Raw genomic sequence first — 24507 nt, forward strand, 5'->3', positions numbered from 1 at the left:
AGTTCGTTAGAGCCATCCATTACTCTCCGTGTGTATATTTAAAAAAAATTAAAAATTACCCCACATTATCGCCTTTAAACTTCCACCTTCACCTTAAATGTGTGACCTCTGCTATGTGACACCTTTACCCTGGGGAAAAGATTCTGTCAATGCTATCAATGCCTTTTGTGAGTTTATAAATCTCTTTCAAGTTGCCTGTCAGCCTCCAAGGCTTCAGGGGAAACATCCCAAGTTTGTCCAACCTCTCCCCATAACTTATACCCTGTTAAATCTCTTCTGTAAACTCTTCAAGCCTCCACATCCTTACTCTAATGGGGAAACCAGAATTGTACATAATATTGCAAGTGCAGCTTAACCAAAGTTTTATACAGCTGCTACATTGCTTCCTTTCTTTTGTACATATTGCTCCCTCTAATAAAAGCAAGCATATCTTCTTTACCATCCTATCTACCTGTGTGACCACTTAAAATGAGCTATGAGCCTGGACCACCAGATCCCACTCCCACATCATTACTTTTAAGAACCCTGCCATTAGCTGTACCAACACCAATCCCTGCAGAATACTATTGATCACAGGCCTCAAGGCAGAATAACTCTCTTCCTTCACTACCCTCTGTCTTCTGTGGGCCAGCCAATTCCATCCAATCTATCATTACACCATGGACCCCATGCTTCTGTACTCTTTGGATCAGCCTACCATGAGGAACCTTTTCAAATGCCTGAATAAAGCCTATATAGACAACCAGATCAAAAACCAATGAAATGAAAGTTGCCTTTAGACCACTTTAATAACTTTACGGTGGCAATAAACCAGTAAATATTTGATACATGTAAGAATGGAATGACAGTTGTCATGCAGAATTTTAATTTGCACCGAGATTGGGAGAATCAATCAAGCTGATTGAGGCAGCTTTGAAACAGATAAAAGGAGCAATCTTATTGTTAGGGATCCTCTTGGAAAGATTGATCACAGTATGGAGATCCAAGATGGCAGCGAGGGGCTTGTAAGGTGACCCAAGAGCACCCTGAGGAAAATAGAACAAAGGATAGATGCAAGAAAATCCCCTAAAATAAAAAGACCCCAGAAAGAAGGAAGACAAGAATATGATTAGAAGAAAGAGTGAGAAGGGAAAGAAAAAAGGTGAAAAAAAAAACGAAGAGTCAGGATGGAGGAAGAGACCGACCTGAGGCCTAGCAGGGCATCAGCGGTGGTGACAGTGCCAACAGAGCCCCGAAGCTTCCCGAGGGAATGGAACTCACCTGGGGGGGGGGAGAGACAGATACTCCAATAAGGTTGAATCTTGAGGGGACCAAGGGAAGGGCACAATCAAAGTGGTGAGAGTGCTGTCAGTGTGGGAGCTTGTGGGGGCTGAGTTGATGGCTTGATGGTTATGCTGGTGGCAACGGGAGCATTGTTGGGCACAGACGGTTCGGGGACCCGAGGTCGGAGAGGCGGAGCCCCGAGGTCACGGGGTCACAGCCAAGGCTCAGTCAACGGTGGCAGCAGAAGTGCTGTCGGGCGAGGACAGTTTGGGGATCCGAGGTTTGGGGAACCAAACTGAGGGGAAACAGATGGTGATGAAGCGCTGTTGGGCATGGGAGAGTCGGGGATCCAAGTAGAGGAATGAACGGTGATGCAGGCAATGATGAGAATGTTGTCGGGTGCAGAAGAGCCAAGGGAGTCGGCGACAGAGAGAAAGACCCCATGGGCTGGAAGAAAAAGTAAAGTTGAAGACAAGGACTTAGCTACTAGTAAGACCACTCCAATCAGCGGGCATGAAGAGGCATTGGAGGGTGTTTGAGGTGTCCTGGAGGACTCCAGGAGCAGCGCAGCCAGAGGGGATTTAGCGGGAAAATAGCGTGGCAAAGCGGACTGGAGTCGGAAAGCGAGGTGGAGGAAAAAGAAAAGGAAAATAAGGGAGTAAAAGAAGGACATTACAGGGAGGTGAAAGACAGATAAAGGAGGCAAGGGGCTGATGCCCTTTGCCAGAGAGATACTGGAGGTCAGTGGCCAGATAAAAAGAACTTTGAAGACACTGGTAATCAAAGAAAGGCTGAAAAACTTGACAGAAAGGGTATCTGAAATGGAAGAGAGAATTGAGAGAGTGGAAGAAAGATTAGATAAGAGAGAGAATGAAATGGATGCATGGGAAAGTTGTGGGAGAAGATAGATACTTTAGAAAACATCATCAGGAGGAATACGGTTGAAATTGTTGGGGTGAAGGAGGGTAAGGAAGGGAGAGACATGGTGGAGTTCCTTATAAGTGGATCCCAGATACACTGGGGAGAAGGAACAAATTGGAAATAATCGAAGAATAGAATAGTCCCACCGGTCTCTCGTGTTTTCCACCCCCCCGCGCTCAGGGCCAAACCAATGGCCATGCTCTATCCAGGTAAGGCTCCTTCGCTACCAGGATAGAGAGAGTATTTTACGGGTGGCTGTGGTGGGTGCGAAATCAAGGGTGGGATCCGATGGAATATGAGGGGGAGAAGGCTTTACTCTACCCAGACATAAGGGCAGCGCTATTGAAATTCAGGAGGGAATTTGACCTGGTTAAAAAGGAATCTAGTTTACCCACCTTCACCCAGCAATGCTGAAGGGCAGGAGGGGAAAGAAAGTTTTTTTCAAGAATCCAAGAAAGGCGATGGACTTTGTAAGAGCCTGCCACCGCTTCAGGATTAAATGTAAATGTAAATAAGGTGGAAAGAGGGAATCGGGAAAGATGAATTGTAACTATTGTAATTGTGAGGAAATCGAGAGGGATATGTTTATTTCCAAAATAGTAATGTTTAAAGATGAATGTATATTAGAAGTAAGAATGAATACAAGGAGCTCAAGGAAAGGGAGGAAGCTATAAGTGGTTGATGGGTGCATTAAAATAAGCATGTTTCAAAATGGCGGGGGATTGGCACCAATAGCCTTGTTATTGGTGCTCGGGGCGGGGAGAGGGGGCGCTTAAAGATAAATTGGGAGGGGGAAAAGAGGAGGGGGGAATATATGGGTTGTTTTTAATTTTGCTCTCGAGGTAATTTAATTGATGGTACTTTCAGTTTTACGAGGGTGGGGGGGGAATAAATACAGACTCTGTATATTACATGAATGTTAAAAAAGTTATGTTTGTTTGACAAATCTATGAAAATTAAAATAAAATATTCCAAAAAAAAGTGATCACAGTATGACTGAATTTTTCATACAAATAGATGATGCAATGGTTTGATCTAAAGCCAGTGTATTATGAATAAATAAGGGAGAGTACAATGCTATGAGGGAGGAGTTCGCTAGCATAGACCGAGAGCACTAGGCTACCTGGTGGGACAGTGGAAGATTTTAAATTTAATTTTTAAAATTTTAGACATACTGCAAGGTCACAGAACCTACCAGTCCATGCCACCCAATTAACTGACAACACTGTACGTTTTGAAGGATTTGGAGCACCCAGAAGAAATCCAATCAGACACAGGGAGAACATAAAAACTGCTACACTGACCATGCTCCCTAAAGATACTTTTCACACAGATCACCAAAATTACATTCCAGTTAAAAGCAAGGTCAGTAAGGGTGAGGAGAGTCACCCTTAAATAACTAAAAAAAAGAGGAAGACATCAACTAAAAGCTCGTGCATACAAAGTTAGCAAGAGAAGTGGGAAACTGGAAGATTGGGAAAACTTTAAGAAGCAGGAAAGAACCACTAAGCAAGTAATAAAGAAAGGGAAAATAGATTATGAAAGTAAACTAACACAAAATATAAAAACCGTCAAAGTTTTTAGAATTACTTAAAGCAGAAAAGGATGGCTGAAGTGAACATAGAACCCTTAAAAGAAGATGGGGGAGAATTAATATTGGGTAATGTGGAAATAGCCAATGCAGTGAATAACTATTTTGTGTCAGTCTTCATGATGGAGAACACATCTAACATCCCAAATGAGACGTTATGAATGCAGTGGGAGGTGAGGTCTATCAATATCACTAAAGAGATGGTGCTGAGTCGAGAGTTCCACACACACATTGAGTCGGAAGGTACACAAGTTCCCTGGTCCTAATGGAGTGCGTCCCAGGGTCTCAAAGAAACGATGTTTGTAATAATTTACCTGAATTTTCTGCACTGCAGGCAGGTCCCATGGATTGGAAGACAGCAGTTGTTACTGTTTTAAAAAGGATATAGGCAAAAGGCAGATAAATGTAGGCCAGTTAGCTCGATGTCCGTACTCGGGGGAAAATGCTTGAAGTTATCATTGAGGAAGAAATAACAAGACATCTGAATAGATATTGTTTCATCAGACTGAAGCAATGTGGATTCAGGGGGGGAAAGTCCTATTTTCCAAATTTACTGGTGCAGAATGAATGCAGTTAATAGAGGGGAATAGGTGAATGTTGGATTTCTAGAAGTTGTTTGATAAGGTGCTGCATAAAAGTCTTATCCATAAGGTAATGGTAGCATGGAAAGAGGATTGGTTAAGCAACGGAAGGCAGGGAATAGGATTAATAGCTGTTTCTCTGGTTGGAAATCTCTAGTAATCAGAGTGCTACAGGGGTTGGTGCTGAGTCCATAACTCTTAATGATAGACATTAATGATTTGGAAGAAGGAATCAGTGCATCAAAGTTTGCTGAAGATATGAAATTGATCGGCACATTGAGCAGAAAATTCAGAGATACTTTTGGTGAAGTGAGTGGGCAAAGGTCAGGCAGATGGAGTACAATGTTGGTAAATGCAAGGTCATCCACTTTGAAAGATCAAATTATTTAAATGATGAAAGATTGCAGCATGCTTTCATGCAGAGGGGCATGGAAGTACTTGTGCATGAACCATAAAATGTTGGTTTTCAGATGCAACAGATAATCAAGGAGGCAAATGGATGTTGGCCTTCATCAGTAGATCCTGATCAGTGCTGACTATCAACATTGGCACGTCAAGGCTGCAGGCTTAGTCTCTGCTCCCTGGATACTTACGACTGCGTAACCAAGTTCAGCTCCAACTCGATCTGCAAATTCACTGATGACACCATGGTTGTTGATTGAATAACTGTAAATCATGAGTAAGAATATAGAATGAGATCGAGAATCTGGTTGGGTGGAACCAGAACTACATCTTGCTCGAAACATCATCAAGACCAAGGAACTTATTGTTGACCATGCAACTCTCTGCACGAGATGGAGAGTATTAGAACCTTGAGGTCCTTGGCAGTCCATATTTCTGAAGACATCTCCTGGAGCCAGCACAAAGGACAACTGTAAAAGTAGTACACCAATGCCTCTACCTGCTTAGGAGTTTGAGGAGATTTGGCATGTGGTTGAATACATCAAACCTCCACAGGTGCACTATGGAAAGTATACTGAATGGTGGTAATTCAGCAGCCCAGGAATGCAGAAGGCTCCAGAAGATAACAAAGCCAGGTCCATCGCAGGCTCTGACCACCCATCCATTGAATGCATCAATGAGGGACACTGCCTCAAGAAATCAAGAAGGCAGCCAACATCATAAAGGACCTCCACCACCTTGATCACAACTTCTTCTTACTGTTACTTTTGGGCAGAAGATACCGAAGCCTGAAAACCAGCATCTTGAGGTTCAAGAATAGTTTCTTTCCCACAGTTATCAAGCATCATCGACTGCTCCAACATCACAAAAGGATTGTCTGCACCATTGTAAAATCATTTTTATGGACTAGAATAACTGAATATTTATTTATCTTTTTTCCTATTTATTGTTTATTTAATTCAATTAAGTGTATTATTGTAGTCAATTTTTAATTATTTTTTGCATTTTTTTTAAACAAACTACCTTTTCAGTTCCAAGTCAGAATTTCAGTGGATATGTACATAATTAACTAATTATCATCAACTCATGCCTGAATTTTAGCCACATTGATGAAGGATCTTGCAAGGTTTTAAATAAATGACAAAGGATAGATGTGTTTGGTTTAAGCCCTCTTGAATGAATATATTTTGAGCAGATATTTTCTTATCCTTTCTAAGGTGTACTCTGATTTTTTTTAATGTTAGCATTCTTGTTAATAGCATGACTATCTGCAGAGAGTTGGCCATCATCATCTTGAATAAAAACTGACATAAAATAACCATTTAATATTTTAGCAACTTGTAGACCCTTTTAAATCTGTCATGGAAACCATTTGCCAAGATCTGTGGTTTATAAAGAATAAAATATGGCAGCATTAGTCTTGTAGTCGTAGTAAATAAATACAACAGACGTTAAATTTTGCTGCAAGTTATCACCCAAGTAATACCTTCAAAAGGAGTTTTGTTTGAAGCAATAAGTTGTGATGGTTTAGAAAAAAGGATTCAGGAGTGAATGGATAAATACTTCAGAAAATCCAAGGTGAAGGGGAAAATAGAGAAGTGAAATTTATTTAATAGCTATTCCATTGAACCAAACTGGCATCATGGGCCAAATTATTTCTTCCTTTTTTTTAATCCCAGTTCCAGGCCAAAAATTATTATAGTTTCTGAAATCAAATGTCAAGCACTGTTGGTTAAACTCTTTTATTGGAAATAATTTTATTTGCTAAATGTTGTTCTAAAACAAATTTCGGTTTATTCTCTGATTGATTGGTAATTGGAAATTATTTTTTTCCCTTTCCTTATCATACTCCTTCCTTGTTTGGATAACTTTTGTTTCATTGTGCCTCAGTTATCAAATCAAACTAAATGTTAAATATTTTGAAAATAGTCAAGAATCAACGTAATATAATTATGAAGAAAGAAAACATTTGTGAGATATGTATAATGTATATAAAGTTCTTTGCTTTTCTATGCAATTTAGGCTGGGGACACTGTCAACTTCTATGTTCCTTCCAACTTCAATTATAAATTAGCATTGGTTATGTAATGGATTTATGTTAATCTTTACTGTTAAACTACATTTCTCATATATAAAATGTCCTAGTAAATTATAGAGTTAAAATACTGTATCTGTATTCTTAGTTAATTATGGGTTGGTACAGGGTCACACACATATCACAACACATTTATAGAGAACCATTGTTTTCTGAGAAAAGTGTTCATTCTCGGAGTGACGTGTCTTGGACAGACAGAGCTAATGGATTTCAAGTTAGTTTTAATTATTCAAGAACTGCTGAAGGAAGGCATCTGTTTTTAATCAAAGCCACTTAAGCCTCTTGAACAGAGATGAGGTCAGAAGTTGTTATTGATATGGAATGGTTTTGAAGAATGAATAGGATTTTGGTAGAAATAAAACAGATGGTCATGTGGTTTCCAAGAATTGTGCCTCAGCTTGGTGATGATAATAACGATCACATGATATGGAGAAATATATTACCAAGTTCAGTTTTGGAAGAGTTCAGTTTGGATAGTTCAGAAGTCAAAACCCCCTGTGACACAGGGGTTGAGACTTTGTGAAGGATAGGGTTGAGTTACAGTAACCAGAATTGGTCCTGTTGTGTGTTACTCCTGGGAAAAGGGGAACACCAAATCAATGGCCTTAGAAATAAGGAAGACCATTTTGCTGTCTATTTGGAAAAGAGGACAGATTTCTACTGGGTCTATTTTTGTGTATGACTACTTAGTTTAACCCTTGTCTGGGTTTGTGAATTCATTGTGGAAGAAAATAGCCACATTGTGAGTAAAGAGACCTGAAGATATGATGTTTAAAAGGACTTTATAATTATTTCTGAACTGAGAATTTAAGACCATAAAGCAAGACTAAAATAATGCTGAACTTTTAAAGATTGACTTTTTGGAGTGGGACTTTAATTATATACACACACACACACACACACACACACACACACACACACACACACACACACACACACATTTGTGCATAGTGGGGTTAAGAAATGTTATGCTATTAATAGTTTAATAAAAAAACTATTATTTTGAATTTACGATTGCTATTCCTGGTGTTAGTGCTAACAAAGTCCCTTTAGTTCCCCCAAAAAAATAATTGAAAGGGTTGTTAGTTCGTAAAAGTTTAATTTAGAAGCTACTATAAACGGTAATTTATATAGCATATAATTGAGCCCTAATTATAAGTATCAAGAGATGTATTGTAAATAGCATAAACATATTCAGTTGCTAATAGAGAAAAAAAATAGGTTTGATAATTAATTTTAAGTTAACTTCTGTAGATATATAATATAAAATAATGTAATAAATTTTCTTCCAATTTTTACAGAGTAGTTGAATTTATGTGCTTAAGTCAGACACAGTAGTAGTTATTGGCTTTGAATCAATTTACAATTAAATGCATTCCATAAGTTTATTTATTTTAGGTATTAAATCAAATGTTCCCTATGCATGTCATCCTACATTAATATTTTCCCAACTCTACTAATGGGACACAAAGAAACAGATACAAAATGCAGCCTGTTCCAGCATGCACAGATTTCCAATGTAACTTGGTATTGCTGACAGTATAACTATGATTAAAACTGGACTGTTGAAACCACAGCAAAGCCAGTGAGTGAAAAATAAGAGTAGCCATTTTTGTTTGGGGGCAGGAAGAATGAACATTTTTGGTTTTATATGAAAATATAAAAGCGGAATAAGCTAGCTTGCTAGAAATTGGGAAGGGGTATTAATTGAGTAACAAATATTAGAAGTGATAAACAAGAATTTATATTTGGAAACCTTTACTTGATTAATTGATAGTATTATCCAAGTGAATAAATTGCAAATTGAATTGATTCCAGTTGTTTCTGTAAAGAGCAGCAAGTGAGCAAATTGCTGGGAACTTAATGGACTGGATTCTGCTGATTCTCACTTGAGTTTACAGACACTATCTGGATTCTACATTGGTTATGAGGGAGAAGCCAGAGAGTGGTGGTGGTGGTGGATGATTGCTTCTCAGACTGGAGGCCTGTGACTAGTGGGGTTCCTCCGGGAACAGTGCTGGGACCATTGTTGTTTGTCATCTATATCAATGATCTGGATGATAATGTGGTAAATTGGATCAGCATGTTTGCAATGACACTAAGATTGGAGGCATTGTTGTTAGTGAGGAAGGTTTTTCAAAGCTTTCTGGGGGATCTGGACCAGCTGGAAAAATGGGCTGAAAAATGGCTCATGCAATTTAATGCAGACAAGTCTGAGGTCTTGCAATTTGGAAGGTCAAACCAAGAAAGGACAAACAATAAATAGTACAAAGGAGTGCGGTAGTACAGAAGGATCTGGGAATACAGAGGCATAGTTCCCTGAAAGCGGTGTCACAGGTAGATAGAGTTGTAAAGAGAGCTTTGGGTATATTTGTCTTCATAAATTAATGTATTGAGTATCGGAATTGGGATGTTGTGGTAAAGTTGTATCAAACATTGAGAGGCCAAATTTGGAGTATTGTGTGCATTTTTGATCCCCTAATTACAGGAAAGATATTAATAAGATTGAAAGAATGAAGAGAAGATTTACTAGGATGTTGCCTGGACTTCAGGAACTGAGTTACAGTATAAGGTTAAACAGGTTAGGACTTTTTTTTTCTGGAGCATAGAAGAATGAGGGGAGATTTCATAATTATTTAAAATTATGAGGGGGATAGACAGGTTAAATGTAGGCAGGCACTTTTCACTAAGGTTAGGTGAGATTCAAACCAGAGGACATGGATTAAGGGTAAAAGGGGGAAAAGTTTGGTTGTCAGCTGAAGTGAATACGAGCTCATTTTTAAAATTTAAGAAGAATTTGGACAGGTACATAGCTGAGAGGGGTAGGGAGGGTTATGGACTGGGTGCAGGTTAGTGAAAATAGATTGGCACAGACTAGAAGGGCTGAAGAGCCTGTTTATGTGCTGTAATGGTCTATGGTTCTATTAGTTCCATAGCTGTTTGGTCTCATCTTGCTGCCTCTCCACTTCTGCAGCCATTCCATAAGGTTTAGCAGATTGCAAGAAGAGCCTAGACTACAGGTGGTGAGCTGCCTATAGCAATTCACAGAGGCCTTCTTTGGCTTCGGACAACTTGTGTTGTCTGGATGCCTTTTTATTGATGCAGAGACTGAAAATATTCAGGCAAAAAAAGTAAATTTGATTAATCTATTTAAAACATGTTAAATGTCAAGTAATTAATGAAACTTAAAATATACTTTGAAATATCCTCTCCTTGAATGAGGTGATGTTAAATGCACTGCTTTGGCTGGTATAAAGTTCAGGGGTCAAGTATGAAGTATATACAACTACAAATACCAGCAACTTTCAAGGTCAAAGTGAGAAGTTAGATGAGGATCCATCCAACCTCCAGAGGCTTCCAAACTCTATGCTGTAATATTGAGGCATGAAAGTCTAGAGCACGTTTCCACATACACTGCAGACAGCCACTGATTCTTTGTGGATCCACCAACTATCAAGAACATACTATGGCCCAGTTGAACTGGTGATAGAAGTACAGAATGTAGAACAGTACAGCAGAGGAACAGACCTTTCTGCCACAATGCCTGTGCCAAACGTGACACTGAACTTAACTAAAACTCTGCTGCTTGCATGTGATACATTTCTCTTTATTTCTGGGATATTCATGTGTCTATCTCGAAGCATCATAAACGCTACCATCATATCTGCTCCCACCATTACAGAAGGCAGCTCATTCCAAACCCCTACCACTTTCTATACAAGAAATTACCGTGCTTGTCTCCTTTAAACTTCACTTCCTCCCCCCCCCCCATCTTCAATGCATGGCCTCTTGTGTATGATACTTTTACCCAATAAAGATTCTGACTCTACCTATTTATGCCTCATAATTTTATAAACTTCAATTAAGACTCCTTTCAGGATCTGACATTCCAGAGAAAACAACCCCAGTTTGTATAACCTCTATCCATAGCTTATACCTTCTAAACCAGTCAACATTCAAGAAAATCTCTTCTGTACCCTTACCAAAACCTCTAAATCCTAACTAAATAACAGAAAATGGCAGATGGAATTTAATGCAGACAAGTGTGAGGTGTTACATTTTGGAAGAACTAACCAAGATGGGACATACAGAGTAAATGGTAGGGCACTGAGGAGTGCAGAGGAACAAAGGGATCTGGGAATACATTAATTCCATTAAAGTGGTGTCACAGGTAGACAAGGTTATAAAGAAAACTTTTGGCATCTTGGCCTTCATAAAGTATTGAGTTGGGATGTTATGGTCAGGTTGTATACAACATTGGTGAGGCCAAATTGGAAGTATTGTGTGCAGTTCTGGTTGCCAAACTACAGGAAGGATATCTGTAATATTGAAAGAGGGCAGAGATTTTGCCAGGTCATTAGGAGTTGAGTTACAGGGAAAGATTAAACAGATTGGGACTTTATTCCTTAGAGCATAGAAGAATGAGGGGAGATTTGATAGAGATTTACAAAATTGAGGGAAATAGAATAAATGTGAGCAGGCTCTTTTCACAAGATTGGGAGAGATAAATATGAGAGGACATGGGGTTAGGGTGAAAGGCAAAAGGTTTAGAGGGAACATTAAGGGGATGATCTTCACTCAGTGTGGTGGGAGTTTGGAACGAGCTGGCATCTGAAGTGGTAAATACGGGCTCACTCTTAAGTTTTAAGAATAAATTGGATGAGAGTGGACTGGAGAGTTGTGGAATGGGTGCAAGGGGACTAGAGGAATGATGTTTCGGCACAGACTAGAAGGACCAAATGGCCTTTTTTCTGTAGTTTTCTATGCATCTGTGGTAATGGAGGAACTGGAATCGTGCACAATACTCTTAAGTGCGGTGGAACTAAAATTTTACATAGCTTTGAAATTACTTTCTTTCTTTTATACTCAGTGCCCCAACTGATGTTGTCAAGCATTTGCTATACACCTTCTTTAACACCCTAACTACTTTCAAGGAGCTATGGAACTGAAACCCAAGATCCCTCTGCACACCAATGCTGCAAAGAGACCTGCCATTAACTGTATTATGTTCCCTTAAATTTGACTTCTTTAAGTTGCAGCAGTTCACACTTGTCTCCACCTTTCATTTTTTCATTTAAAATACTGTACTGTGATAGCCCTATTATACTGTTTGCTTTGATGGCCTTTTTCAATGATCATTCCTTTCCAAAAGTATGTAAATAATTTCCCTTGTGGTATCCCTTCCAAAAGCTTCCCTACTGCTGATGTGAGGTGCACTCATCTATAATCTCTATTTCACCTTTTGAGCAAAAGAACAATTTTGGCTTCTCCAGTCCTCTGGAACCTTGCCTGTTGCTGGTAAGAATACAAAGATCTTTATTAAGGATCAGCAATCTCTTCACTTGTCTCTTTCAATAACAGGCTATATCCCAACAGATCCTGGGAACTTGTCCACTGTAATGGTCTCCAAAAGACCCACACCATCCCTTTCTTGATTTCAAAATGTCCTAACACATGAGCATTTGCCACACTGTGCTCTGTATCACATGTCCTTTTGTTTAGTGAATACTGATGCAAAGTACTCTTTGAGGACCTCACCCACGTCCTTGGACTCGAAGCATAAATTCCCTCCTTTTCTCTTGAGCAGTCCTATCCTCTCTCTGGTCGCCATCATTTATTTTAATGTCAGTATAAGTAATTAAGTGGTTAAAGCATTAATGATTAATATGGTTTATTTTAATCCACAGAGAGATGGCTCTTACACAAATGACGATGAGTCTGTGGACATAGATAATGAAAGTGCAAGTGGAAACAGATTTGAAGAATATGAATGGTGTGGACAGAAGAGAATACGGGCTACTACCTTATTAGAAGGTGGCTTTCGAGGTATGAAATATTCTGCTAATCAAACTTTTATAATCCTTTACCAATTTTTTTTTTAAATGAATGCATTTTAAAAGCTGTCAATTTTTTATGTTTTTAACTTTTAATAGCAATCACCTTTCATATTCCAGGAGGTGGGTAATGTTTACACACCTGGCGATGCCCTTGAATTGTAGTGATATCTAACCTAGTTTAATAATCATGTTGGATCAGAGTATTATTACCACATCTATGTTTATATTTTTAAGTTTTTTTTATATCATTTTCCTGAAACACTTACTGGTTGATTTTTGTCCTTGAACTTTGGCTTTCTCTATGTTTGATCAACTGAATTCAGTCCTAAGATTTTTTTTGTGAATAAAGTAGTTCAAATCCATTACGGCTCCTCAGAAAATGAAGCAGTCCATGCTTGAATGTAGAGCGAACTAGACTAGATTTCCCCCAATAAATGGCCAAATAATGATTGTTTTTAAAGAAAGAATCTTAACTACCTGTCCTTGTCATTCAGTGGCAAAATCAATGATACGCCTCTTTTATCAATATTTTGCGGATACCATTGACTGGAAACATATTTGGACAAGCCAAATGTATGCTATGGCTACAAGAGCAGATTGGAAGTATCCACCATCAATAAATTTACCTCCTTTCCAATCTCTGCAAGGCATAAATCAGACATGTGATGAAATACTCTCCAATTGCCTGGATGAGTGGTGTTCTCACAATACTCGAGCAGTTCAGTACCATCCAGGACAGGGCAGCTGCTATGATTGATGATTGGCATTTCATCCACCATCATAAATATTTTCTTCCTCTACCATATAACCACAGCATTGTGTATCTCTCTCATATACCCACATGACTCCAATCAGACTTCCCAAACTGCAAGCTCTCTCCAAAAACGACAAGATCATCAGGCAAATGGGAACACTACCACCAACTATCTTGTAGTCTTTCACAGACTTTCACAGTCTTGTAGTCTTTGCCAGAGGTACCTTCTTGAACAATTCACTACTGCTACATTCCTATGGGCAATAAATTCTTGTCTGCAACATCCAGCCCTTGAAAAAAATAAAGAAAAATAAGTTAGTTTAGGTATGTGTATGCAGAACCTGCTTAGTGTTTCAGTATTCTTTGTTTTTGAATCACCTTTTCAAGAACAGCAAAGAAATTTGTTCAACCACATTCATGGATTAATTATTTTTTATATGTTAATTATGTAATTTTTTTTAAATCAGAAAGTGAAATGGATTTTGTTGAAACATTAAGAAATATTTTCTGGAATCACTGAGGAGCGGCAATGTTTTATACTGTCGAAATATGTGAGATAAACTAAAATTCTCTTGGTAAATGTCCTTTAAAGAAATATGTCAAATCAAGCCATTTGTTCATTCCTAATATTTGACCTTAACTTGACCAGTCCTGGGAATGTAATTTTAGAAAAACTCTGCTTTTGGCTCACTGAGGGCAAAATAGCTGAGAAATGAGAGCTTGTCAAACAAAATTCCCTGTTATCTCCCTTGTTTTACCTAAATGAGGTAGGGCAAGGAGCACAGTGTCTCATTTCAAAACTTATAAAATATTAAAAAAGCTGTGTCTAGTGGGAACTGCCAGGGGGATTGCAGGTACAAGGGCTGCGATCAATTTGTACCGTTTTCTAATGAAAGCTCCAGAGTTTGTGTCAGATGTGCTTCACGGCTAGGCCTGTCACGTCAGCTGAAGAACAAGTCTGTATGCTCAACTAGCTTGAAAGGAAAAATATATTCTCGGCAAAATCTTCAAGAAACCACGTCATGGTCTCCTTATTTAATTTCAAGGTGCAGAAATAAATGTGGAAGCAAAAAGTGTTAAGCTCCTCATATATGAAATTTGGGCATTATTTGTTCTTCCATTCTGGATGAGTAAAAATCAAGCACATTTTTAAAAGAAAGTAATATTACAGCCTCTTAGGGTGGATTATTTGGTTGATGACCCTGATTACTGTGTTTGGAATTTTATTGTGTGGTTGTAGTTCACCTAAAGTGAACTTTGCATTACAAATAGATATAATGGGAATTTTGAGTGAGGCCATTTCTTAGAAAGGATTTGTAAGGATTTTGATCACTTTAAATGTGTCATCTACTATATTATCAACAGAGCCAAAGCTCTAAAATACGTCTTTGCTGGTGTCCCAAATTTCAAATCATTTGGAGGACAAATTATGACATTTATTCCTTTACCATTTCCACTTCTGGAATTAGTTCCACACACATTAGTTATTAAGTACTTATTCTTGATGTGAAGATGAATAGTTTTATGGCACAAAGAAGTGGTAAAATAGTGAGAGAGAATGAGGAATTGTATTCATATAGGAATTGGCTGGATGAACTGCTTTTTTCACTTTTGACCATGTTAGAATGTTGATGATCACAGCAAATACCAATACCTTAAATAGAAGAAGGAACAGTTTTACTTTTCATATACATCACATTAAAAATGTTGATTTTATTCAGTACATTATGTACTTTAGAAAAAAAGTAATGAATCCATTAACCCAAAAATTGAATTGATTCAGCCAAAACCAGGACCATCATCATCTTTAAATGATTCACTGCAGTTTAAAGAAAGTGACTCAACAGTAACTAACCGAAGCTGCTTGAAGATAGCAGACTATTGACACATTGTGGATGAAACTATAGTAACTGTGGAATGAGCAAGGAGACAAGAAAGTAATGATGGCTTCAGAAAATGTTTGATGCTGGGCTTTCATTCCTGCTTTGTAATGCGACTTGAAAGTTATTGGGTGGGGGGGTGGTTGTTCTGCCTGAGCAAGTCCCCACTCACTGCAAACCACTGACTGAGGAAATCTGTGGTTGTTATTTCGGCCTGAGCAGATGGGACTAAGTAGATTAGGTAGCGATAGGTCAGAGGCGGCCAGTTGTTCCCTTCTGTTCAGTTCCATTTAGGGATTTCGGGTCGATTGGCATCATGTGTCATTCCTCTAGTGATATCGCTCAGGTATTGATCCAGTCTAGACAAGAGCTGGAGGCATAGCAGAGAACGTGTGCTGCACCATGCATAATGTGATTGAAAGGCAGTTAAAATGGCACTGACCTTTTCAGGGAGGATTAGATTGCCTGCCAAGTCTGTTTAAAGCAAGTGATAACGCGTGGTAAGGAAAACTGTCCGGACAACTTCAGAGAGAGAGAGAGAGAGAGAGAGAGAGAGAGAAATGGGAGGCGGTTGAGCAGGAATGTTGTACAGACCTCTGCTGGGCTTTTTGAAATAACACTGCATTTGAAGTAGATTGATATTTATAAAGAAAATTGCTTCATATTTTGGGCTCAGGAAAATGTAAGAACTTGCAAAAAATCTTTTAAAATACAAGTGACTTGAACTTTCAAGCTTATAATGCTCACTTCAAATAAATGCGGAATATCAGTTATTTTTTTTAAACACCCCAAATGTTTGCTTTTAATAATGATTCAGTTGAAAAAATTGAGGCTTAAAACTCTAGTTTTGGTTCTGCATAATTTTGTTCCTCCGCTGGTGCGCTGATCGCATTACAGTCAGATTATAGTGAGGTTTTGTGACTGATTGGGTAGCATCAAAATTAGTTAAAATCACTTGGGAAGTTTCAGGTTGAGATTCCAGAATTTGAAATTTATTGGACCTCAGTTTTTAAATTTGTTTAAGAGATGCTTAAGATTTAATGGTGAAAAAAATCCCATTTTTTCCTATTTCTAATTAGTCTATAATATTTATGATTTTATACAGAAATAGCAAATGAAGGAAAATGTTGTTTTGTATTTTTAACAAATTTATACATGCAAACTGCATTCAGCGAAAATCTTCCTCAATGAGGTCGATCGATTCTTGTTTGTACTAACAGGTGTAGATTTAGGAGAGAAGAAAACTAGCACATTATGCATCAGCGCACAATCTAGTCCCATTTATTATCAGTATATGATGTGGATAACCAGTACTGAAATGCTAAGAAAGATGCTTTTGTTGCTGTGCATACAATGGTTGGATTTCAAATCTGTAGCTCAGTATGGAGTATTTTGGGGTCAATACTGAATTGTTGAGTGATCCGGGCACAGAGAGAAATCTTTTAAGAAAAAAACAATATCAGTTCTTTGTGGAAGGGAAATTGACAATATTACGTTTGAGTTACTCTCTATGTATTCCAGAATAATTGAGTAGTTTGAGAAGGACTATGAGCTTATGTTTTGATGAGTCTATATTGATTTATAAACTGTTTAATGTGCTGTTCTTTAGTTATAGTGTGGGTTTATGGTAATGGAGGATTTTCCTAATCAATCATTGATATTAAATATTATACAGACATGCATTTTGTATACTGGTCAACATTTTTCTCAATTAGAACACCCCAAAATAAACCCAACAAGTTTCATTTGGTCCCCCAATTTTCCCACAGGTTTCTTTTCAGTTGAATCTTGGTTTATGCAAAGTGGCTACTTCATTTAATTCATCTGTTCATGTAACAGTCACTGTATTTCAAGGTAATTTCACTGCATACAGTTCTTCGTAAGAAAAAAAATGAAAAGATATATTTGCAGATCGAATATAATGCAGGCAGCACATTAGACATTGGGTTTTCTTTTTTAGATTTAAATTTAAATTCAATGCAGTGAAATAATATAACCATGTTTTGAGTATGTTCCACATTCATTATAGCATAATTGATCTATCTACTCACCTTGATTCTGTAATAGATGGATGTTTAACCAATAATTTTGCATTTCTATGAATAATACTACCAAAGAGGTGCTTGCAGATGATGTTTGACTTGGGAATTGGTTGGGGTGTGTGGTTTTGGTTAGGCAGATGATTAGACAGGTAGGTGGTTCAGCAGGTGTTGTGTGGGAAGGAGATCATTAACAAAACAAAGTGAGTGAATACACCCACTTGAGAGTCTGAAGACTGTCCAGCAGTTGGATGAAGACTCAGATGATTGTCTAGGTTAGGGGTGCTATTTGTGATGTCATTAATGTTAAATAACCCATTGCTCCAAAGCTAATTTTCTGAAATTATTTAACAAATGCAGATTGTTTTGCAATGTTTTAATGAAATACTGGTGATGAGCTTAGATTTGTTCTGAGACCTGTATCCATTTTTTTTTAAAGTTAGCTTTCTTCTTTCTTTCTTTCTTTGACTAAAGTTCTGCAGCTATAACTTTTAAAAAAAACACATCACTTCTTCCTAAATGCCCTCACAACTAAAGAGTTTTCTCATACCCTTCAGCGGCCATTTAGAATGGATGGTCTTGGTGACAATAAATAAGGGAGGTAAATTCCTTTCAGAAAGTGTATTACTAAATGAGTTGAGTCAATTTAAACACAGGTTCACGTTCTTATTTTCCTGCATAAATTAATAGATTCAACAAAAAAAAATTATCCTGACATTTTTGAACTTGCATGTCAAAAAAATATTAATTCAACCTCAGTGGATTATGGATGCCACAACATTAAGAAATGTTGAGATTTCTTCTTTGCACGTTTATGATTTCCCTTCTGAGCAAATATGATGGGATGCCATCATATTTTGGATTACAGTGCATGTATTTTTTCTCAGCAAGCCTGAACAAACTTTCTTCTGAAATTGTCTTTTTCAGGCAATTCTCTCAATACTAGTTTGAAAGTAATTGGCATGTTGTAGATCTTGAGGATACATGCATATAAAAACACTTTGTAGGCCTTTTGAGCAGCTTCTGATGGGGCCTAACTATATTTGACACAGAGCAACTTCTTACCTCCACAGCAGATAATTGCATTGTCAACTATTCAGCAAAGTGGCAGGTGACATCTGAGGCGATTGACTAGCAGAGTTGTTCTGTGTAGGACTGTCAGCTGTTCAATCAATAGAGTTTACAGAAGACACCCTGATTGCATCTGTAACTAATTTAACTTTGAAACCTCTAGCTCCCCTTTGCACAAAGTTGCAATTCTATTCAGGATGTGCACTGAATGGCAGGTGAAAAAAATCAATGATGGCTTTCTGCGGTTGTGCAGTTGTGGGTTTTTGCTCTGCATGGTTAACAAGCAGTCATGACTTCAAATCAATGAACTGATCAATTGATTAAATTAACAGTGATTTTCTTTTGGGTTAGCAGCCAGGGTCCTTGGATTATTAGTTGTGTTGTCTTTCGGGGTAACTCACATTTATAAAATTTAAGGCTTATTAACAACTCAGCACTTGGAAATTCCACTTTCTCCTCTCTTTCAACATGTAATGTTAATTAGTTGGGCAGAAGCCTTGGCCTACTGGGAGTTGGGATATATTTGACAGGATTGGATTGGGTTACTGCAGCACAGGCCCTTTGCTTCCTCTCTCAGCAGTTCAGAAGCTAGTTAAGTAGTTCTGAAAGGTAGAGTGTGATTGATGGGGAAGTTTGTCTCTGGTAGTGTCAGGGACTTATAGAGGTGTCATTCAAGATTGGCGCCTGAATTACTTGTCACATTCTGTGAAAGAATGTCGAAGAAACAAGGAACTGCTGCATTACTTTGTTTTTCTCTGCTAAATGACCCATGTCTTATCTGCTTGCTATTTGTATTGGTTGAAGGTTAAAAAAGACAGGTTTAAATAGTCTACATTTGAAAAAGTCAGAAATTAAATTCTAGGAATTTTATTCCATTTGAACATCTGAACAATATGAAAGTTTTTTTTAAGCACAAGATTTGTAAGAGACTCGTGTAGTGCAAGTACTTAGACTGTTCATATACACTCTATATCAAACTGAGTGAACCTTCATCCATACATGCCCTGGAAAATTACAAATATGTCGAAAGCAAATTCAAATATAAAATTAGATTCTTAATAGCTTCAATTAGAATAATATAAAATTTTGAGGATTAGCTGCACATAGGCAAAATCATGAGGTGAAATGATCTCAGATCCAAATCAGTTCTGAGTGAGATTTATAACATCTGCCCAATAAAAACAAGCTGATAAACTCAGCAGCTGAATCCTTGGTATTGCAGTATCACAGTCTTCAATCCTTTCTTGATCATATTTACAGTCTTCATTCAATATATTCTATACTGCTATTGATCCTGGAAATCTGGTTTAACATGTGAGCCTCAGAAAAATGTATGTTTTTAATTTCCCTTCATTTTAATTTTTTTTGTGAATGAAAATGCAAGAAGATGTAGTTTATGGTGTTTTAAATCACTCTTTCCTCTGTTCTCTCCCCACCACCTCCATCCTGTGTAAAATTGTTCAAAATAAATGACCAGAGATTGAGCATCATTGGGCATTTTTACTATTTCAACACTTTCATTCCTGGTTTGTGATAAATGTTTCTCATATTCTACAAATGTAAACACTTAGGATTTATTGACCTCTTTTTCAGTTACATTTCTGTTTGCTTTTTATTTTACTCTATGGAATGATGACATTGCTGGCAAAACTGTTACTATTGTTCCACCCTAATTACCATTTATGTAATATCTCCATCGGGCACACAGAACTCAAAACGGTCAACCATTTTACCCACCTCAGCTGCACCATTTCATCGGATGCAAGGATCGACAACGAGATAGACAACAGACTCACCAAGGCAAATAGCGCCTTTGGAAGACTACACAAAAGAGTCTGGAAAAACAACCACCTGAAGAAACACACAAAGATCAGCGTGTACAGAGCCATTGTCATACCCACGCTCCTGTTTGGCTCCGAATCACGGGTCCTCTACCGGCATCACCTAGAACGCTTCCATCAGCGCTGTCTCCGCTCCATCCTCAACATTCATTGGAGCGACTTCATCACCAACATCGAAGTACTCGAGCTGGCAGAGTCCGCAAGCATCGAATCCACGCTGCCGAAGACCCAACTGGGCTGGGTGGGTCACGTCTCCAGAATGGAGGACCATCGCCTTCCCAAGATCGTGTTCTATGATGAGCTCTCCACTGGCCACCGAGACAGAGGTGCACCAAAGAAGAGGTACAAGGACTGCTTAAAGAAAGCTCTTGGTGCCTGCAACATTGACCACCGCCAGTGGGCTGATCTCGCCTCCAATCGTGCATCTTGGCGCCTCACAGTTCGGCGGGCAGCAACCTCCTTTGAAGAAGACCGCGGAGCCCACCTCACTGACAAAAGACAAAGGAGGAAATACCCAACACCCAACCCCAACCCACCAATTTTCCCTTGCAACCACTGCAACCGTGCCTGCCTGTCCCGCATCGGACTTGTCAGTCACCAACGAGCCTGCAGCAGACATGGACATACCCCTCCATAAATCTTTGTCCGCGAAGCCAAGCCAAAGAGAAGTACAGCGATAAATATACTGTCCTACATTGAGTTCAATTTCAGCCTTCTAACTTGGACACAGAAGGTGTTTCGACACAATCACGTTTGAACCAAGCATTATTTATTAACTTCCCAGTTATCAATTACCTCCTGAGTTTTACATGTACTTATCAACGTCAGAACTTCAAGCTGATGAACTCCTTCAGTTTCTTTCTTCTTTGATACCTTGATTCTTGGCACTGCCTGCAATCTCAATCCAAGGCAAAGTTCTGAGAAGATAATCCTTCTGATTAAAAGCCAGTGCTTTTCCCATCAATTGATTATGCTGATTTTGTGTAATACAAAGTTCCTTGGCATCCATTTAAAGGTCGTTCTATCCTGGACCTACAATACCTCCACATTAGGAAGGCACAGCAGCTTCCTAAGGAGGTTGAGGAGGGCAAGGCTACCAGCCACCATCCTAACAATATTCTACAGGATCAGAAAAGAGATTCCCCTGTTCTGCTCCATCATAATGTGATATGATAGTTGCAAAACATCCGACTGGAGGGCGATTAAAACTGCTCCATCAACAATATTTACAGGGAATGGTGTGTAATGAGGATCCAGCCTGCAGTATCTATGAGACACTACCTTCAAGGAAGAGGCCCAGGAGCCTATAACTCAGGACTGACAGGCTGGGAAACAGCTTCTCCTCACAGTGGTGAGACTACTGAACAATCCTAGAAACCTGTAATTTATCTTTATATTAGATCACTATGTATATATGTAGTTTGTGTGTAGGATGGTCTGGAGGGATACAGTTTCATCAAGTTGTATCTCTGTGTACAGTCAGATGACAATAAACTTGGAGCCTCATTCTAAATTCCTGATTTAAAAAAAAATCAGGCTCAGGTATTTGTTGTGTGATCACTTTTCTTCTTTTGTCAGTTCTTCATAAGTTTCTCTTTGAAGTATTCATGCTAGTTTTAGGACCCAAGAATGCTATAACTCTCAACTGCATGCCACAATTAGGAAGGATCACACATTTGTATTTTTCTTTACGGTAAGTCACATCCCTGAACTATAGAAGCTTGTCATGCTTTTATAACTGATGTCTTGCTTGCTAAGTTGTTTCAGGTGGTAGTTGAGATTTCCAAGTTCTATCAAAGGCTGGGCAGGTAGAGATGACCTATTTCTCTGCTTGATTAAATTTTGTAAGTTAGTTGTGCTCCAATACCATTACTGATATAATTTTATTCCATATTAATTTTAATAAGGAAAGTTCCCAAATTGTCATGCTGGAATTGGAACTTGTACATTTGGTTCATTAGACAAGGCCTTGAAAATAGTCACTCAATAAGAGCCCCTATGCGTCAGAAGAACTTAAAGCAGAAATAGGAACAGGCCCTTTGGCCCACCACATCTGCACTGACTATGATACCAATGTAAATACTTGCTCTGTATGCCTCCATTCCCAGCCTGTCATTTATCAAATCTTGGCAACTCACCAATGGAACCTACCATGCTATTTGTAAATAAAAACCTGCCTTGTAAATCAACTTTAAGCTTTGCCCCCTTTCATCTTATACCTTATAGTATTTGATAATTCCAGCTTGTGAAGCTTAATGTTTCTGAAATAATTTTCCCTATAACATGCTAATTGTGAAATTTTGAATATTGTGCAACTAAAGTTTAAGTATTATGGTTCCCATTGTGGTCCTAGTGCATTAATATTCAATTTAGAAATGATTAATTCATCTGAACTAATTATTTGGGATAAACTCTTAATCTCACTCATGTGTAGTGTTAACATGTTTCTTGAAGAAGCCAAATCAGGTGCCTTGCTGCAGAAATTGTCTCACAGCTAAATTCTGGAGCATATTCAGAGGCAGTGGTGTCTTTTGGACCAAAACTTTGGAACAATTTTGTTGTTAGTGTGTGTCTAGGCCCCAAGACACATACTTCAGTCCTAACAAGGAATGATGGCTGAGTGCTGGCAACAAATTCATGTTAAGATGGGGGAGTGGATCATTTGGAAATTGGAGATAGTCCACAGAGATTGGAGATGTTGATCTTTTTGCTTGGCCCTTTTTTAATACCACACTCAATTAAATAAAATGTTACTCAATTGGCAGCAATATCCTTTAAGCTCTGCTGGTTTGACAACTCGAGATGAATGAAAACCTAGCAATTTTTTTCCATGATGTTTGCTGGACGAGGATGTAGTCCAATTCAATAAGTGGTGTAAAATTTCATTTACTTCGGTATTTACGGTTTTTGCCCTCATTCTTGGCAAGTACCAGAAACTACTAAATGGTGCCTTTCAATGATATTATTTATGACTGATGCGCATCCTGTTTGTTGTGGTCATCTCCAAATTATAGCAAGAATTGGTTTGTTGTGAATCCTGCTTCAAGTCAGGGTTAAACAAAACCTCCCCAATTTTGTTCCATGGGTGTGTAAAATAGTCTTTTATTCCAATACCTTACCATCCACAATGCAGGTAGACAGTGGAAGAAATGTCCTCTCTTCACATTTGCAGATGTTTTAAAGTGAAGCGATACTGTCATAATGATTATTGTCCAAATATATTTACTCCCACTTTGATCATCACATGTGATGAAAAGTACATTATTTTTCAAAGTTGTTTTTGAATAAAATGGCTGAAGAGTCAGTCAGCCCATGTCTTCTGGGGCGACTCTCCCAAAGTGTCTCCCTGTCCCTGCCTAGTAAGAGTCTTTTTCTTTATTAGTATTATGTATATTAGTAAAGCTTTATCTGTAAACTTGGGGAAGGGGGGTTTAGTGCAACACTAACTACTGTGCCATTGACTGGGTTCGAATTTAAACTTAAATTTTGTAAGTTACGGGAATTAACTGATTAAAGTGAACTTGACATAATTAAGGGCTACAATACTGATTTATTTCAAATTACTTTACATTTTGTCTTTTGTCTTTTAATCTGTGTATTCTTAATGCAAGTATATTATTTTGGGATTGTAAGAGTGTGTCTCAGTCAACTGGAAAATTTGCATGTCCAGCATCCACGATCGCTGTAGGTGCCGGATGCCAGGGACTTTACTATAATAACTACCCATTCGTAAACTCTAAGCCTGCATCTTACATAAAAACATTCTAAACAGTCACTTGTGACATGTGTTTAAGTCTTGTTCTTTCAGTGATTTTTCTCTCACCTCACTATTTATTGTGACGTCCCCATGAAACTACAAAACCTCAAATTGAATGTCATATTGCTGGGAATAGGCCATGATCTGAGGCCTGAACATGTCTGTTCGTGTTTTCTTTTGATGAGTGCCTTCGAAGTTAAGTATTTTAAGTTTAAGAGGCAGAGTTCCTCCATGGAGGGAGGAGATGGCAAATGAGTACATAGTGCATTGAAAAAAAATGGAGTTTGTGTTCTCAAGCTGAGCTTGAGAAGTTTTTATAATCTGAGATAGTCTCATTTTCACCTCATTTCTATTTTTTTTTGTTTTTAATACAGGATCTGGGTTTGTTACTTGCAGCACTAAGGAGAGTCATGATAGTGATGCGGATCTGGATGTGGATGGAGATGACACCTTGGAGTATGGCAAACCACAGTAT

The 24507-nt window shown here is 38.3% G+C and overlaps 1 protein-coding gene across 6 annotated transcripts in view; it reads left to right on the forward strand.

Annotated features, from left to right (window-relative positions):
* Positions 1 to 24507, forward strand: part of rnf220a (ring finger protein 220a) — a 560193-nt gene that overhangs the window by 466879 nt on the left and 68807 nt on the right. For all 6 annotated transcript variants that reach the window (XM_069938838.1, XM_069938836.1, XM_069938841.1 and 3 more), the window contains exons 8-9: positions 12541 to 12679; positions 24407 to 24503. In XM_069938838.1, coding sequence (XP_069794939.1) covers positions 12541 to 12679; positions 24407 to 24503 — 236 coding nt within the window. The remainder of the gene's footprint in view (positions 1 to 12540; positions 12680 to 24406; positions 24504 to 24507) is intronic.

Source organism: Narcine bancroftii, chromosome 5 (assembly GCF_036971445.1).
Source record: "Narcine bancroftii isolate sNarBan1 chromosome 5, sNarBan1.hap1, whole genome shotgun sequence".
Taxonomy (NCBI): Eukaryota; Metazoa; Chordata; class Chondrichthyes; order Torpediniformes; family Narcinidae; genus Narcine; species Narcine bancroftii.